A 16,785-nucleotide genomic window follows, 5' to 3' on the forward strand; every position below is an offset into this window, starting at 1 on the left:
AGAAATTTAGACCCAACAAGACAGGAAAGATGGTTACTTCAAGTTTGACAAATACAAATAGCCAAATCACTATGACTGTAACATTTATAGAATTCATGATTGCCGCGTGGTTCTCCCTGCTGTATGTAGTTTGTTTTATACATGTGTAATAAAATAAATTTATATGGAAAAAAAACCTATATGGCAGTCACATGCTCCAACTTGGGAAGGTCATGTGCCTTTGAATTTGCTTCATTTTGGGAGTGGTTTTAAGGAGTCTTCTGGCTGATGGCACATGCGGGTACCAGGAGAGAGATCTGATTGTGAATTCTCTGCTCTGCAGGGCTGAGCCTGTTCTGTCCCGCATCCAGGAAAACCGGAAGCGGGTTATCCTCCCGTCCATCGACAACATCAAACAGGACAACTTCGAAGTGCAGCGCTATGAGAACTCTGCCCACGGGTACAGCTGGGAGCTGTGGTGCATGTACATCAGCCCCCCGAAAGACTGGTGGGACGCCGGAGACCCTTCTCTCCCCATCAGGTCTGTGACAAGTAAGCTCTGGCAGGGCTGGTAAAAAGCTGCTGATCAGTGAGACCCCAAACCCATCACAGAAGGGCTGGCCAGAGAGACCGGCAAAGGCTGGTGCAGTGCCGTGCAAGCAGCTCCCCGGGGAGCGGTGGTGTCTTAGGACCATAATTCCTTGCTGAGGGATGCAATTGCTTTTTATTGCAGCAGCTACAGTTCTTAGGTGCCACTCTCATATGACTGCTATGAAAGTTTGAAATTGGTAATAATACAATTTTTTTCATCCTTCCAGTGTTACATAGCTTCACAATCTGAGCTTACCTACCCTTGGATAACCTGTCTGAAAACACTATCTCAACCTCTCTGCTCAACATCTGTAATATAATCACATCTGCAAATATTTATTTCCTACAATGCCATAATTTCAGGTTCTGGAAATTGGACTATGTCACATGGCAGGGGTCAGTACCATTCTACCTAGTGCCAAACTGATGATGATGATGATGATGATGGTGATGGTTATTATTGTTGTTATTATTATTTATTATTATTGTTATTATTATTTATTAGAGGAGGGGGTGTACCTGTGCCACAGCATACATGTGGAGATCAGAGGACAGCTTTGTGGAGTCAGTTTTCTCCTTTCACCCTTATGTGGGTTCTGGGGATCAAAGTTAGGGTGTCAGTCTTACATAACCAACACCTCTATTTGCTGAACCACCTTGTCAGTCCCAAATTGACTGTCTGACTCTGTGTGTGTGTGTGTGTGTGTGTGACACATCAGAGGATGTCACATCAATCACTCCTCAGGATGTCTCTCACTGGCATGGAACTTTGCCAGGTATGCCAGGCTAGCTGGCTAACAAACCTCCAGAAGTGCATCTGTGTGCATCTCCCATGACGTCATTACTGGGATTACATACACATGCTGTGGTGCGGGCTTTTATGTGGGATCAGGTCTTTTGTGAGATGAGCACTTACTCACTGAGCCATCTTCCCAGCCCCCGACTCTTAAAAGAGTATTATGTCTTCTGTCATTAGAGGTGGGAAGGACAGCCTCTCCTATCTTACCTTTCACACAACATTTTCCAAAATAAGCAGGAAATCAAGAAGGAAGGCACAAAACAGGGGTAAGGACTTTCTATAGGAGGGTGTGGGGTCTGCCTTGGTTTACACATTTGTCATAAACAAAATGTATTAGTTTTTTTTAAATTCCTATAACAAGTATCTGAGAAAAGCAACTTAAGGAAAACAAGATGTATATGGTCTTGCTATGTAGCCCTAGCTATCCTGAAATTCACTCTGAAAACTAAGCTGAACCAAGCTGGCCTCAAACTCACAGGGATCCATCTGCCTCTGCCTCCCAAGTGCTGGTATTAAAGGCATGTGCCATGATACTTGGATGTAAAACAGGATTTATTTTAACTCATAGTTTCAGAGGTGTGGATATTGAGGTAGGAAAGGCATGGTAGCTCACACCATGGATCCAGGAAGCAGAGAGAGAGAGAGAGAGAGAGAGAGAGAGAGACTTCTCTCTGGAATGTCTTCACATCCAGAGATATACTTTAGTAATCTAGGTGCCTTTCAATCCAAGGAATTTGACAACCAAGGTTGACCACTTATTCTAGTTAGCTTTAACTGCCAGCTTGACACAGCCAAGAGTCATCTGAGAAGAGAGTCCCAGTTGAGGGATTGCCCAGGTCAGCTTGGCCCATGGACGTATCTGTGGGACACTGTCTTGATTGTTAGTGTATGGAGGAGGACCCAGCCCACTGTGGGTGGCACCATTCCCTGAGCAGGTAGTCCCCAGGGTGCATAAGCATGGGCCAGGGAGAACGCCAGTAAACAGCTTTCTCTCAGGTTTTTACTTCAGGTTCCTACTGGAGTTCCTATCTGACTTCCCCCAGTGATGGACTGTGACTTAGAAGCATGAGACAAGGAAACCCTTGTCCTCCTCTAAGTTGCTTTTGGTTGGAATATTTTAATACAGGCAGAAAAAGAAAGCAGGGAACACCGTCGCACTCAGACAAAAGTCTTGAGAAGTCTTCTGACTTTCCTTCTCAAACTGAAAGCTGAAAAGTTGCCTGAGAGTAGAGCAGCCACCGAGCAGATTCGAAACCCAAGGAAGGTGGCCTTGGAGTGCCGTCTCAAAGGAAGCAATGCTGTATCCTAATCCAAGTGTTGCTACAGTGTCTGCAGTGACCCCTCAGCTGTCTGAAAATCATAGTGTCGACTCATCACTGAGGTGTTATCTGCCAGCCAAGGCACGACCCATGGAGATATTTATAAAGACCCAATGACCTTCAGAACGTAAAGACATTACGTTTCAGAGTTTAGTCAGGTGATCCTTCCTCCCTAGTGTCCTTCTGACCCAGAGAGAGCCTGGTCTCCAGCTGTGACTGAAAGAATGGGAGTGTATGCCCGTAATCCCAGCACTCTGGGAGGCAGAGGCGGGCAGATCTCTGTGAGTTCGAGGCCAGCCTGGTCAACAAAGCGAGTCCAGGACAGTCAAGGCTACATAGAGAGACCCTGTCTTGGGGGTTGGGGTGGGGGGTGGGGGTGGCAATGGGCAGAAGGAGGTTGAACTGGTCACTGTGAGGAACTTTGATGGCCGTGTACCTTTGTGTGTGTGTGAGGTAGAACAAGCCCTCTACTGCTAGCCCTTCGCTGGGTTATTCCAGATAAGTGGTCACCCTCTCAGCCATGCCCTCCCTGGAAGATTCTAGGCAAGTGTTTCTCCTGAGCCATGCCCTCAGCTCCTCAAAGGAGGATTCTCAGAAGAGCTCTCCTGAGGAGTCTAGTCAGGCTTTCTTACACTGAGCCAAGCCTCTTGCCCCTCAGTGGACATTTGCTCTACCTCTGAGCCACACCTGCAGTCCCTCAGTGAAGGATTCTAAGCTATACTCGTTAGCCTGGGTGGAATGGCCAACCGACATTGGCCAGTCTGAGTAGGAAGGCTCTGGGTGAAACAATAGCATGAACCTCATAAGTTGCTGTCACATTACCGGATGATTAATATTGCCCTTTAAAGACTCAAGAACACGGAGTTGCGATCCTGGTCCATTAACATTACGCGAATCTCTGATGTGCAGCACGACTGCATGCACCAGTGGTCTCCTAGTCCTAGCACATCTTTACTTACCAGACACTTAATTTGTTAATGGTTGATGGGGAGATTTAATTGTCGAAAAGGAGTTTTATGGGCCTTCTGATATTATTAAGCTGATATAATGTGCTTTCTTAATCATGAGGACATGGTAATTTCTCTTCCATCCAGCGATGCCAAGATGTTAGTGGTTATGACTGTACTCCATTGAAGGGTACAGAGAGCCTGTTGGATTCCAAATAGCATAGACTAGGGGAAGCTTTGGATACTAGACTTTCTGGTAGGAGATATAACATAAGAAGTTTCTCCCTGGGGACTGGAGGGATGATGCAGAGGTTAAGAGTGCTCGCTGCTCTAGCAGAGGACCCGGGCCCAGCTCCCAGAATCCACGTTGGGCAACATACAACCACTTGTTGGGCAACATACAACCACTTGTAACTCCAGCTTTGGGAAGTCCAGTGCCCTCTTGTGGCCTCCATGGATACTGCACTCATGTGCATAAATCGCAGACACACATACGTGCATGTAAATAAAAACAATAAAACTTTAAAGACGTTTTGCTTTAAGGGAACATAGTCCATTTTTTCCCCCTTTCGTTTTGATGTTGAGCACAGAAGCTAGGGTTTCATGGGGCTCCACCTCTGAGCTACATCACAGCCCTTTCATATTATATTCCTCCTTTTTATCTGTGGACAGGGTCTTTCTGAGTTACATATGAGGTCCGATCTCATAAATAACCAGAAGAAGAATGAGGGCTGGAGAGACACCAGTAAAGAACCTTTCATGCAAGTGTGAGCACCTGACTTCTATCCTTAGAACCCATGGAAGGAAAAAAGCTCATATTGTTGGTTTGGGCTTATAATTCCAATGCTGGGAAGGAGAAAGTAGACGGATTCCTGAGGCTCAGTGACACAGGCCAGCCTAGACAAATTTATGAGCTTCATGCTCAGTGAGAGACCTTGTCTTAAAACACAAGGTGAGTGGTATCGTGAAGGACACCTGAGGTAGACCTCTAGCCTCCACATGCATGAACACACACACACACACACACACACACACACACACCACACACACACACACACACAGAGAGAGACATGAATATGAATGCAATCCTTTTGAATGAATAAATCCAGTTTGTCTTAACATTATATGCATGTATATAAGACAAGAGTGGAAAGGAACATGTATCTTGCCTTGAGGGCACTAGGTGAGGTGAACCATGAATCTATAAATGCCCGGCTGAGTCCAGCAACTGTGTGCTAGAGCTCTCAGCTTAGCATCTGCTGATCCGAGCACCTCTTTCCAGCTGTGAGACTCCCACGGCTCTCACCAGCAGAGGACCAGAGACGTACGGTGTTGTGATATCTGAAGGGAGAATTTCACTGCACCTTGCTTTTGGAGCCCAGTCTGAACAGCACGCCAGGCGTCTTCTGTGGGTTGACAGTGGGACCTCCCTGCTCTGTGTTAGGTGACCTTGTAATTAGTGACACTGCTCGTTAATAACCAATTCAAGATGATGAGTAACAATTAGCAATCCTTAATCCAACATATAATTTGATGATAAATTATAAGGTATGGGAGTGTCAGAGCCTGTGAGAGTCGTTTAGTTGAAAGAATTGCCTTGGAAGTGCATAGCTGCTGAGATTTCACATTCCGAGTGGAGATATATATGTAAGCAGAGAAGGCTACTCTTCCGTCCTGAGGGGAATGTGACAAGCTTACACAAGAGAAAAGCTTTAAGTGACAAACCAGACATATATATGTATATATATACTTTAAAATAGACGTCTTTTTCTATGTATCAGCATATATATTTTAGGCATTAACTATGCTTAGCTTTATGGTAGGTACTTCCACGGGGACAGTCCTGGTTAAGTGACATAATTCTTACCCTGAGGGAGCTTGCAGACTGAGCTGGGGAGATGGCTCAGTATGGGCAAGTGCTTGCCGTGCAAGCACGAAGTTCCGAGTGTCATCCTCAGACCTGGCCTGATGGTGTGGCCTTACAATCCCAAGAGCTGGTGGAGACAAGGCAGAAGGATCCCTAGGTCTTCTTGGCTGGCCAGCTCAGCCTAACTGGGGGACTCTAGTTCAGTGGGAGAGCCTGTCTCATGCAAACAAGGTGGACAGCACTTAAGAAATAAAATGTGAACTTGGCCTCTGGTCACCATATGGACATGCTCACATACGCATCTGTGTAAAACTGTGCATCTGTGTAAACCTGCATACATGCCTTCCTCCCTCCCCTTTCCCTCCCTCCCCCTTCCTTCTCCCACCACGCCTAGATCTTCTCACTCACTTGCTTCCACTTTCTGATTTTTTCTCTTTGCCTCTCCCTTTCTCTATCTCTCTCCTTCCATCTCCCATGTACTTGTGCACTGATGTTCTTTCTCTCTTTCCCTTTATCTAGCCCCCTTTCTCCTCTCCTCCTCCTCTTCTTCCTCCTCCTCCTCTTTCTTCTCTGCCTCCCTTTCCCTCCCCCCCCCCCCCACTTCCTGGCCACCACGGAAGTGAGCAATTTTCCTCCACCATGCCCTTCTACCATCTGTTCTTTCTCACCACAGCCTAAAGGCTACAGGCCCAGCCCCAACCATAAGCCAAAAGTTCTGAAACTGCACCAGAATCAATCTTTCATCCTCTTTGATTGTTTGTTTATTTGTTTTCTGGTTCTTCAAGACAGGGTGTCTCTGTGTAGCCCTGGCTGTCCTGGACCTCACTCTGTAGACCAGGCTAGTCTCTGAACTCAGAGATCCAGCTGTCGCTGCCTCCTGGGCGCTGGGGTTAAAGGTGTGCGCCATCACACCTGCATGCAAATCTTTCCTCCTTTAAATTGTTCTAAGCTGCTTTATCACAGTGACAAAAACCTGACCCAGCCAGGTGTTTCTTATGCTTTACAGAATGGAAATTCACTCATCCCCCATAGCAGCCATAGAAGCATTGTTACTGTTCCTGGTTTCTTTGCTTGTTTTTTTTGTTTGTTTGTTTTATTTGTTTGTTGGTTGGTTGGATTTAAGATTGGGTCTTATATATCCTAGGCTGGCCCTGAACTCGTGATCCTCCTGTGTCCACCTCCCAAGTGCTGGCATCACATGTATGCACCACATCCCGGCTTTATGCAGCATGAGGACAGAATCTAGCGCTTCTTGCATGTTATCCCAGTGCTCTATGTGTTGAGCCCAGCCCTAGCCCTTGCTTCATAGACAGATCTTCATGGCTTCTTGCCCATAGTCTCAAACAGGGTAGGAGGTACAGCTGGGACTCACAGAGAAGGCAGAGCAAGGCAGGAGAGAAGGATCCCTGACCCAATTTAAGTGTTGCCTAGAGCCATACTGCATACCAACAGGGCGTGTTGGGATTCCTGGTGTTGTATATGAGGCTGGCCAGCTGCGACATGGTCAGCATGACTAGAGCAAAGGGAAGTGGGTAAGATGATGCGATGCGCACTGGACCAAATGAAGCCCAACCTGCTTCTGCAGGTCCCTGGAAACCTCCTAGCCATTGGCCTACCCTGCACAGCATCTTGCACAACTGCCTGCTCACAGTGCTCAGAGTGTAGGATGTCCCCAGTAACAGTGGGTATCTTCCAAAGGTCTCAACTGTAGGAAGAGCAGAACTTCAGGGACAACACGTTTTTAGGTTTTAGGGTGTCATGGGGCAGCCTGGACTGCCTTTCAGTTTATAATCCTCCTGCCTTGGCCTCCTGATAGATGGGATTATAAGCATGAAAAAGGAGATGTTCTTTTTTTTTTTTTTTTAAACACATTGTGTGTGTGTGTGTGTGTGTGTGTGTGTGTGTGTGTGTGTACATGCATGAGTGTCATGGCACAAGTGTAGTATCAGAGGCCACTTGTATGACACAGTTCTCTCCTACCATGTGGGTCTTTGGAATAGAACTCATGTCCTCAGGCTTGGCAGCAAGGACCTTTACCACTGAGCCATCTTGCCTGTCCAAAGGAGAGATGTTTTTTAGTGGTTAAGGGATTGTTTGTTCAGGAAACGAAAGGACACCCCTTCCCCATGCCATTCTCTCCAGAAACTGTTTATGACAGTACAGAAGCATGTTTGCAGTCATGGTGACCACATTTCTTTGGAGTAAAACCAATTCAACCCCTTAACCTTGGTCCCTTGAACACTGTTCCCAGATAGCTTGCTATTCCTTTTTGCACTGAACATCGAGACTGCAACTACACAGCTTTTTTTGTCGGAAGCAAAATTTCCCAGGCATTGCCCTGAGGCTCCAGCAGCATTCGCAAGGTAATCACTCTTCCATTTGACAAGGGGAGAGAGGCCTGTCTCCATCAACAAACATGGATGGTGATGGCTCACAGATTAATCTGAACCATATAGCAAAGATGACCCTTTACCTCAGTGAAGAGCTCCTGATGTGGTGGGCTACCTCAGAGCAGACAAGCTTTATATAAAGCTGAACGATTTTTTAAAAATGGGAGACACTTTACCCTTGAGTTAAAAAGCGAGATTTCCAAGATGTAGCTTGGAAATAAATTGGGAAACCCGGGTACCATTAATTGTATGAAGTTGGTTTGGCAGAGGGAAAGCAATGGAGTTTAGATTCCTCCATTGAAGCAGATTGGGTACATCTGTGGGTAGGTTGTTTGTTTGTTTGTTTGTTGTGTGTGTATGTGTCTGAGTGTAGTATATGCCCTTGGCGTGTGCGCATGCCTGCGTGATGTACATACATATATATACAGGTTTGCAGAGGGTGGAGGTGGATATTAGGCACCCCACTCTCACTCTCCACCTTATTTGCTCGAGACAAGGTCTCTCACTGAAGCTAGGCAGGTGGCCGTCAAGTCCCACGGACCCTCTTGTCTCTGTCTCCCATGGTGCTAGGATTATAGGCTGATGTGCAGCTGCCCCACCCAGCTTTGTATGTGGGCACTGAGGAATCGAACTCAGATCCTTATGGTTGTATAACAAGCACTCTCACCCGCTTAGCCATCTGCTTAGCCCCTACGGCTTTTATTCTGTTAGCTTTTCCTTTTTCTATACAGTACTGGGGATTGGACCCAGGGCCTTGTCCCACTAAGCTACATTGCTCTGCGGCCCTTCGTTTTTATTTTTGAGATGGGCTGTTACTAACTTTCCCTGACCGATATCAAACTCACTGTGAAGTCCAGGATGGCTTCAAACCCTCAATCCTCCTGCCTCAGGCTCCCAAGTAGTTGAGATGACAAGCCTGTACACCATAACTGAGCTTTAATCCCTTTTCCAGATTATTCCAAAGTGTGTTATGTTCCTGACCCTCCCACAGGCTCTCCTTCTCCTAACTTTACTTCTCAAAGTCCGTGAGGTACGTTTGGGAGGCTCTCAGCTTGAGTTCCAAGCAGAAAGTAATTTGGGCTCACTTCTTTCCCACTCCCTCTGATAAAAGAAAGCTACTTGCTGGCCTGCTCACAGGTTCGAGCTTAGCTAGCTTTCTTACATAGCCCAGGGAATGGTGCTGCCCATGGTGGGCTCAACCCTCTTGAATCAGCTATCAATTAAGACAACACCCTGCAGACTTGCTCACAGGTCAATCTGATATGCCCAGTTCCTCATCGGAGGCTCTCCTCTCAGATGACTCTAGGATTTGCCAATGAAATAAAACAAGGGTTAATTAGGTATTTGGTCACAGCGACCCAGAAAGTAGCTAACCATCCTCCCAGGGTTCTTACTAAACCTTACACTTAAAAAATAGGTGTTATAGACACAAAGTTGGCTTTGGAGCCTGACCTTACCTGCTTTCCTGTTTATTGCAATGTAAGAATATATGACCGTTTCACTTCTGTTAACAAGAAAGTAAATGGAGCTGGGAACAGTGGCACACACTTGTTATCCCAGCTTCCTTGGGAAGCTGAGGCAGAAGACTGTAATTTAGGGAAAAGTGTGGGCTGCAAAGTGACATCAAGGACAACTTGGTGGAAAACAGTGGCTGTAGCTTTGTGGTAGGGCACTTACGTAGAATCCCCCAGTGAGCAGCTGGGGGTGTGGTTCAGTGGTACAGCACCGCTTAGAATCCCCCAGAGAAGGGCAGGTAGTGTAGCTCAGTAGTATAGCACACAACTAGAATTCTACCCCCTGGGGCAGGCCAGGGTTGGAGGTGTGGCTCAGTGGTAGAGCGCCTGCCTAGAATCCCCCAGTGAGGAGCTGGAGGTATGGCTCAGAAATAGAATGTCTGCCTGTGTAAGACCCAAGGTTCAATCGTTAGTATTGAAAAAAAAAAGGGGGGGGTGGAAGAAATGGAATTTTACTTCAGTACTTGGGAAGCTGGTAAATTCTGATAGTGGATCTTCCATCTCCAAATAGCACACAATGTTTTCATCTTATTGTCCCAATTGAATTTTTAAGATGCCAGAAGCGTCCAGCCGACTTTCTCAAACTAGAAAAATGTGGGGCCGACGCCTTGCAACCTCTAGTTGGAATTGTAGGTTATAGTCTGCCTTCTTTTTGTTGCCAAAGTGACTCTAAAAATAACTGCTGCTACCAGGCCGGGAGCAATCTACTGTGTTCGCCGTGAGAACCCTGGACTCCTGTGACATTAAGTCATTCTTCTGGCACATGCTCAGGCCGGATAGAGATTGTGACAAGCTTGTTTAACTGTTAGGAACAGCGTAACTACCATCCGTTCCTGTTGGTGCATCAGACAAGGCCCTTGAGAACAGGCAGCTTGTGAGGCCAGGTGAACGCATGCTCATGGGAAGCCCTTTATAGACTTGATCGAGTGCCCACCCCCCCCCCTCCCGGCAGCATTTTGTAGTCTGACTTCAGTGCAAGAAATTCAGTGGGCTCTGAGATGCCTAAGAAGTCCTCCATGCCCTCCTCCGGCCCCTCCCCCGTGCCCTTTAAAGGACGAAAACGGAGAAATGTTCCTTCGATGTCTTTTATTAACTGGTTTTCCTACTGCGGTGGCTGTGAGGAGGGTGGGAGGGCTAGGCTTACTGGTGAGCCGTTCTGAAGTGTAAGCAACTCCCAGGTCTCCTTTGCCTGGATGAGTTCCTGGAAAGTTTGTCCTCTGGAAGTCAGCGTCCTCTCCAGTCTGAATTCATCTTGGTCCAATTTGTCCATTTGATTTCTCTTTTCTTTTTCTTTCTTTCCTTCTTTATATTTTGTGTGTGCGTGTGCGCGCATGCGCGTGTCCGTGCTGGGTATTGGACTGAGAGCCTGGCGCTGCTAGGCAAATACTTTACAACTGAGCCACACCCCTGGTTCAGTTCTACTTAAGTGCTTTTTACCGATAAGCCACACCCCCAGCTCCCCCACATCCCTAGCCCCTCACTGGGGGTTCTTGGCAAGTGCTGTACCACTCAGCCACCCCCTTCCCATATCCCTAGCCTCTCACTGGGGTGTGTGTGTTTGGGGTGGGGGTTGGGGGGTTCTAGGCAACTTCTCTTTCAATAAGCCATGCACCCAGCCCCAAGTTTGTAAACCTACACGATGCTTAAGGAATTCTAAGACTGAGTCACACACATTCTTAGACTTTACATCCTTCCTGCCTTTGCCAGCTTCCCTAGAAAGGCTTCCTGGGATGCCGGGACAAGTGAGTGTGTTTACACCAGTGACTAAAGGGACACTTCCTCAGGACTTGTGGCATCCTTCCATCTCTGGGTCATTGTCCCCAGCCAGGCTGATTACTCCTCGTGCTGTAGTGTGTCCCTGGCAGACATCCACAGTTGGTCTGATACATGACCTCATTCCAGTTTGATCCGGATTCCTCTGACTCAGTTCTCCGTTGCTGTTCCTGGCTGCAGACCTCCCTGATCCCGTGCCATTCCAGCCTCAGCTGCAACCTCATTTCCCTCTTGGGGGAGAGCCATCAGCTCCTCCTGCAGCTTCCAGCTCCACTTTCGCTTTCTGTCCCACAGGAAGTGAACAGAAGGCACTTGGCCTCCTGCTGCGTGGCTTCATGGAGCATCATGTTCCCTCAGTGAGGAGGCCCCAGATGGAGGCTACGAGGCCATCTGGGGGGGCGGGCACACTCCACCCGCGGACCCCGTAGAGAACAACAACGCAATAGCTTGCTTCTGCTCTGAGCTTGGACGTCATTGGCATGGGCTTGCAATTCTTTGGGTAGAAACACTAAGTCCATCTTGCCATCTGCTTCCTTCCCCGATTCCTGCAGTTGTAAGAGTGACTTAAGAACCGCTCTCACAGCCGGGCGTGGTGGCACACACCTTTAATCCCAGTACTTGGGAGGCAGAGGCAGGTGGATCTCTGTGAGTTCGAGGCCAGCCTGGTCTACAAAGCGAGTCCAGGACAGTCAAGACTACACAGGGAGACCTTGTCTCAAAAAAACAAAACAACAACAACAAAAAACCAAACAAACAAACAAACTGCTCTCGCTGAAACCCCGACCCCTCACTCAGGCCCACAAGGTCACTAGAAGCGGGCTGAAAGCCTGGCATCTCCATCTTCATCCTGTGTCTACCTCAGTTCCCTTGGCTCAGGTTGCTGATTCTGTACAGACATATTAACACTCAATGAGTGGCAGTCTCCCCTCACTTTCCTCATCCCTCCCCAAGGCCGAAGGCACAGAGAAGTCATTGACCTAAACCTGTAGTTACCCTGCATTCCTCACACACAGTCCTCACTAGCCAGAGCACCTCCAGATGCAGACAGTTACCTAGCATGGTGGTGCTGCACCCAGATCAGGAGCGAGCATCTATCTCCCAAGGACTGGTCTGTCCTCAGGCTACACTAAGAAGTGTGGGAAACCACCTTGTTGGACCCGGGCTGAGTCACTTTGACCAGGACTGTTCAATGATGCATGCCTCCACCACCTAACCCAACTCTGCCTCTGTTTTTATCTGAAGCTCAGTCGGTACCCTGAAGATGAACCCAGGCTCTCAGGCCTCCTCCCCCCACCCCCACCCCACCTCGCTCCCCGCCCCACCCCCCACGCCCCAGTCTCTCTCCATGATGTATCCATTAAAGCTCCTTTCTGTTTCTCACCCTTACTCATGTGCTTAATTGTCAGACTGGGGGAGCTGGTAAATTTGGTCCAGTCAGTGCAGTGTTTGCTAGCATGCAGGAAGCCTTGAGTTCCAAACCTCACATCATATAAAATTGAGCATAGTGGAGCATTCCTGTAATCCTAGCGCTCAGGAGGTGAAGGCTGGAAACAAAGAAGTTAAAGGTCATCCTCAGCAGCATAATGACATTGAGACCAGCCTGGGCTGCATGACACCTTGTCTGAAAACAAACAAACAAAAAGTCAAAACACTAATTGGTATATTGGGACAGGAGCCTAGCCTATTGGGAGTGTCTAGACAGATGTCCTAGATTTTATCTGTCTCAAAACCTATGGTTACAAAATAGTGGTAGGTAGAAAACTCTGGGCTTTAGTTTTGTCCCCTGAGTCTTATCTGGGTCATACCTGTCCTCTCTGTGTAGACACAAGGACTCTGGGCTGTGGCTCCTTCATCGTCTCTTAAAAGGGAGATGGCTTCAGGTACTTTCCATGCAAGTATAGGGTCCCGAGTTCCATCCTCCAACCCCACATGAAAGCTGAGCAAGGCACAGTGTTAGTAATCTCAGAGCTAGCTGCAGGGAGCGGGAGCTCCAGAGCCAGTTACTGAAGCTCAATTAGTGACCTCCAAGTTCAGTCAGAAACCCTGATTCAGAAATAGAGGAAGACGCTGCATGGTGACAACACGAACATGTCTTTAATCCCAGCAGCACTCAGGAGGCAGAGAGAGGCAGGTAGATCTCTAGTTTACAGAGTAAGTCCCAGGATAGCCAGGCCTCACAGAGAACCCTGTCTTGAGGAGTGAGGAGAAGAAAAGTAGAAAAAGGCACTGGATGCTGACCTCTGGCCTCTGCATTCTTGTGTACACATTTTCTGTCATAACATGCACGCATGCGCGCTTGCGCGCGCGCGCACACACACGCAAACCCCTTACAAGGACAGGTAAAAGACTTGAAAAACACATTCATGAGCTGGTTGCCTCTTAGAGTAGAGGTCACCCCACCCCCACAGAGAAAGTCACAGGAACAGCTTCCCAACCGTGATCTCATTTCCAGACCAAAGAGCAGAGGATCCCCGAAGACTCCCGCCTGGCTCCTCTCCAGTTCCACTGATCAGAGGTGGAGGGGGGCACAGCTGCAGGACCCCTTTCATCAACATGCCCTCGTTCTTTGCCCCGGTCCTGAGAGACCTCCTCTTTTCTGCCTCACTTCTCTCTTCTGCGTGCTGTAGCACGGCTGGGACCCTGTGTAGCCACGGCAGACGTATCTCTGAACCCAGTGCTGTGAGCTGAGAAGGACCGTGCTCATTACTGCGTGTGGTGGAGTATAGTTCAAGGTCACTCTTGGTTGCATGGCGAGTTGGAGGCCAGTTTGAGTTGTATGACCCCAAAATAACAACAACAGAATAGGTGATCCCCAAGCCTAGCCTTTTAGGGCAGCCAGAATCCTGGCTTGTGACACAGAGCTGCTTACAAAAGAGCCTTAAAGGGGGGAAACTCAGTCAGACTGGGTTTCGGGCTCACTTGAGTGCTTACAAGGCTTTTCAGTGACACGGGCATTTTTGGTCCTCAGTGGGCCTTATGCACAGCACCCTGCTTCCCTTGCAGCTTCAAGCATGGCTTCCTGGTACCGGCTCCTCTGTCAGGTTCCCAGGTTGTCCACACTGCATCCTAGAGGCATAGAGATCTGCGCATACCCTAAAACCCACCTTTCCGAGCCCCATTTCTTTATTGGTCTGGCTGAGCTTCTTTTAGGAGTCATGCTTGGGTTATTAATAGAAACTTTAAAGGTTTGGTTGTTTTTTTTTTTTTTTTTTAAATGATGGAGAGCTTCCTACATTTATATAATAATTTTTCATTTTTATTCCCATCTCTTTCCCCCATTTTCCTCCCTCTGCCACTGGAATTCTATCCAGAAACTTTATGTTCAAACACATGGGCCTTCACACTCAAACTGCCACACTAAATATTATTAAGGTTAAATATGGAATGCTGCTTTCAGGCTCAAGGGCCACCTCACCCCAGGAGGAAAATGACTATGCACCCCCAGCAACAAAGAACACAAAGAAAAGAGACCATGGGAATCTTATATACATACATATATGTGTGTGTGTATATGTGCATATATGCATATATGTGTGTATAGTTTCCATATTGCTCACTTCACCTTCCATGATTACCTTTAACTCATATTCTGAGAAAAGTATGGGTGTAGCTCTGCTAGTAGCATTCACCTAGCACACAGGAAGACGGGGTTTCATCTCCAGCACTGCAGACGCAGGACACGGGGCACAGTAGCACACACCTCTCATCCTTGCACTCAGGAAATAGCAACCCAAGCTAAAGAGCATCCTTGGCTGCATAGCAAGTGGGAGAACAGGCTGTGCTACTCAAAACCCTGCCTCGAAACCACAAAAGGCTCCTACGTTCTCTCTCCCACCCTCCTCCCCTAATGCATTTTAACCTGGATGCCCAGGGGCTTTAGTTCTCCTGTGTCCTATAGGCCTCTCCTTAGTCCACTGCTTAAATTCCTTCATCACCAAGACCAAGAAGTTGCCAAAGGGACTCAGTGTGATGGGGAGGATTGCCTCTGAGGCTTCCTGCGGAGTAGGATGTTTGTACCCTTGTCTGTCAAAGCCTGTGGTATTTTCTTAGGAGTTACTGGGCACAGGAAATGAAGCTCCCTACAGCCTGTCATCTCCAAGGAGCAGGGATGCTTGTTTGAGGCAACTTCAAGTCGCAGAGACCTTTAAAACTAAAGAATATGAGGAGGGTGGAGAAGTGGCTGACAGCCATAAAATTAGAGCTCCCTAAATTGTCGGTAGGGGAGAGATACTTTTTTTCAGATGTCATCTTCCAGGGCAGGTAAAAGGAACATGGGGTAGCGGCTAGGAGGCCAGAGACTTTTAAAGTCATATTGTAAAAACCGCTTGTAATGGTGTGTTCGTTGTAAAATTTATACCGTGTTCCTTGCAAATTTAATATTCGTTGTAAAAATTAAAAATACAACAAAGGATTAGACCATCACTCACCACGCAGTCCAGTGATGATCACCGTTAATATTTTATAAAGGTGGTGCGTATTTCGCAGGTTTTTTTTACTTTTATAAAATATTTATGCACGTGCCTCTCAGAAGTCAAGTGTATATTCTACGAGGCTCAAACCCGCTCTCCAGAGGTAACGCTCTGGTTTAAGTTTGTGTGTATGTGTGTGTGTATGTGTGTGTGTGTTTATGTAAGGTGCACATGTGTGTGCGGTGCACATGTGCATTTGTGTGTGTGTGTGTGTGTGTGTGTGTGTGTGTGTGTGTGTGTGTGTATAGGCTGTTGTCAACCTTAAGGGCCATTCTTTAAGCACTATCTACTATGTTTTTTGAGGCAGTGTCTCTTACTGAACTGGAGCTCACCAAGTAGATTCGGCAGGCTGGCCAGCCAGCCCCCAGGAATCCCCCTGCCTCTACCTCCCCAGTGCTGGGATTACAAGTGTGCACAGATTCATCTGGCCTTTTCACTTGGGTTCTGCTAACCCAGGTCCTCACTCATTCTTCCAAGGCGAACCTCTAAGTGACTAAGCTGTTGACTAAGCTGTCTCTTCAGTCCTTTGTTTTTCCCTCAGGTTTCTGAAGCAAGAATTCACCATGTGGCCTAAGCTGGTTCTGTACTCAGAGCAATCCTCCTGCCTCAGACACCTGAGTGTGGGGATTACAGGCGTGAGCCGCTGAGCCTGGCTTTTTGTGTTGTTGTTGTTTGTTGTTTACTTCTATATCTCTAACAGTAACGAGAACGTTGTGCACTGTGTTTCATGGGAGTTAGAATTGCTTCTGAACTTTCTTCTATGGTAGATAAGGAATTAACACTGGCTCTCTGATTGTCTGACACTAATTGGGCTCCCTACGAGTCTATTCAATTCTGACACTACCCAGAGTTCGCGTCACACTCCAAAGGTTTAAAGATTTGGTCTCAAAAGAATGGCTTCATTTTAACACCCCAGGCAAGTGTCAGGTCTCCAGAGATTTACTGATGCTTCAGTGTCCGACTTGTCCAGGAATTCACGAGGTCCCACATCCTCCCTTCTGCCTCTATATTTTGCTAGAATAACGCAGAACCCAAGAAACCGCTTCCTGCGCCATCACTGGTTATTAAGGAATACAAAAAAATGCAAGACGCTGATGCAAGAGGCGCTGTTGTGGTTGGGCTGAGAAATGGCCTCCA

At 47.5% G+C, this 16,785-nt stretch overlaps 1 protein-coding gene across 2 annotated transcripts in view; it reads left to right on the forward strand.

Moving 5' to 3' along the window:
* Galnt17 (polypeptide N-acetylgalactosaminyltransferase 17) overlaps positions 1-16,785 on the forward strand; it is a 473,219-nt gene that overhangs the window by 282,033 nt on the left and 174,401 nt on the right. For both annotated transcript variants that reach the window (XM_051161367.1, XM_051161366.1), the window contains exon 5: positions 323-520. In XM_051161367.1, coding sequence (XP_051017324.1) covers positions 323-520 — 198 coding nt within the window. The remainder of the gene's footprint in view (positions 1-322; positions 521-16,785) is intronic.

Source organism: Acomys russatus, chromosome 19 (assembly GCF_903995435.1).
Source record: "Acomys russatus chromosome 19, mAcoRus1.1, whole genome shotgun sequence".
Lineage (NCBI taxonomy): Eukaryota > Metazoa > Chordata > Mammalia > Rodentia > Muridae > Acomys > Acomys russatus.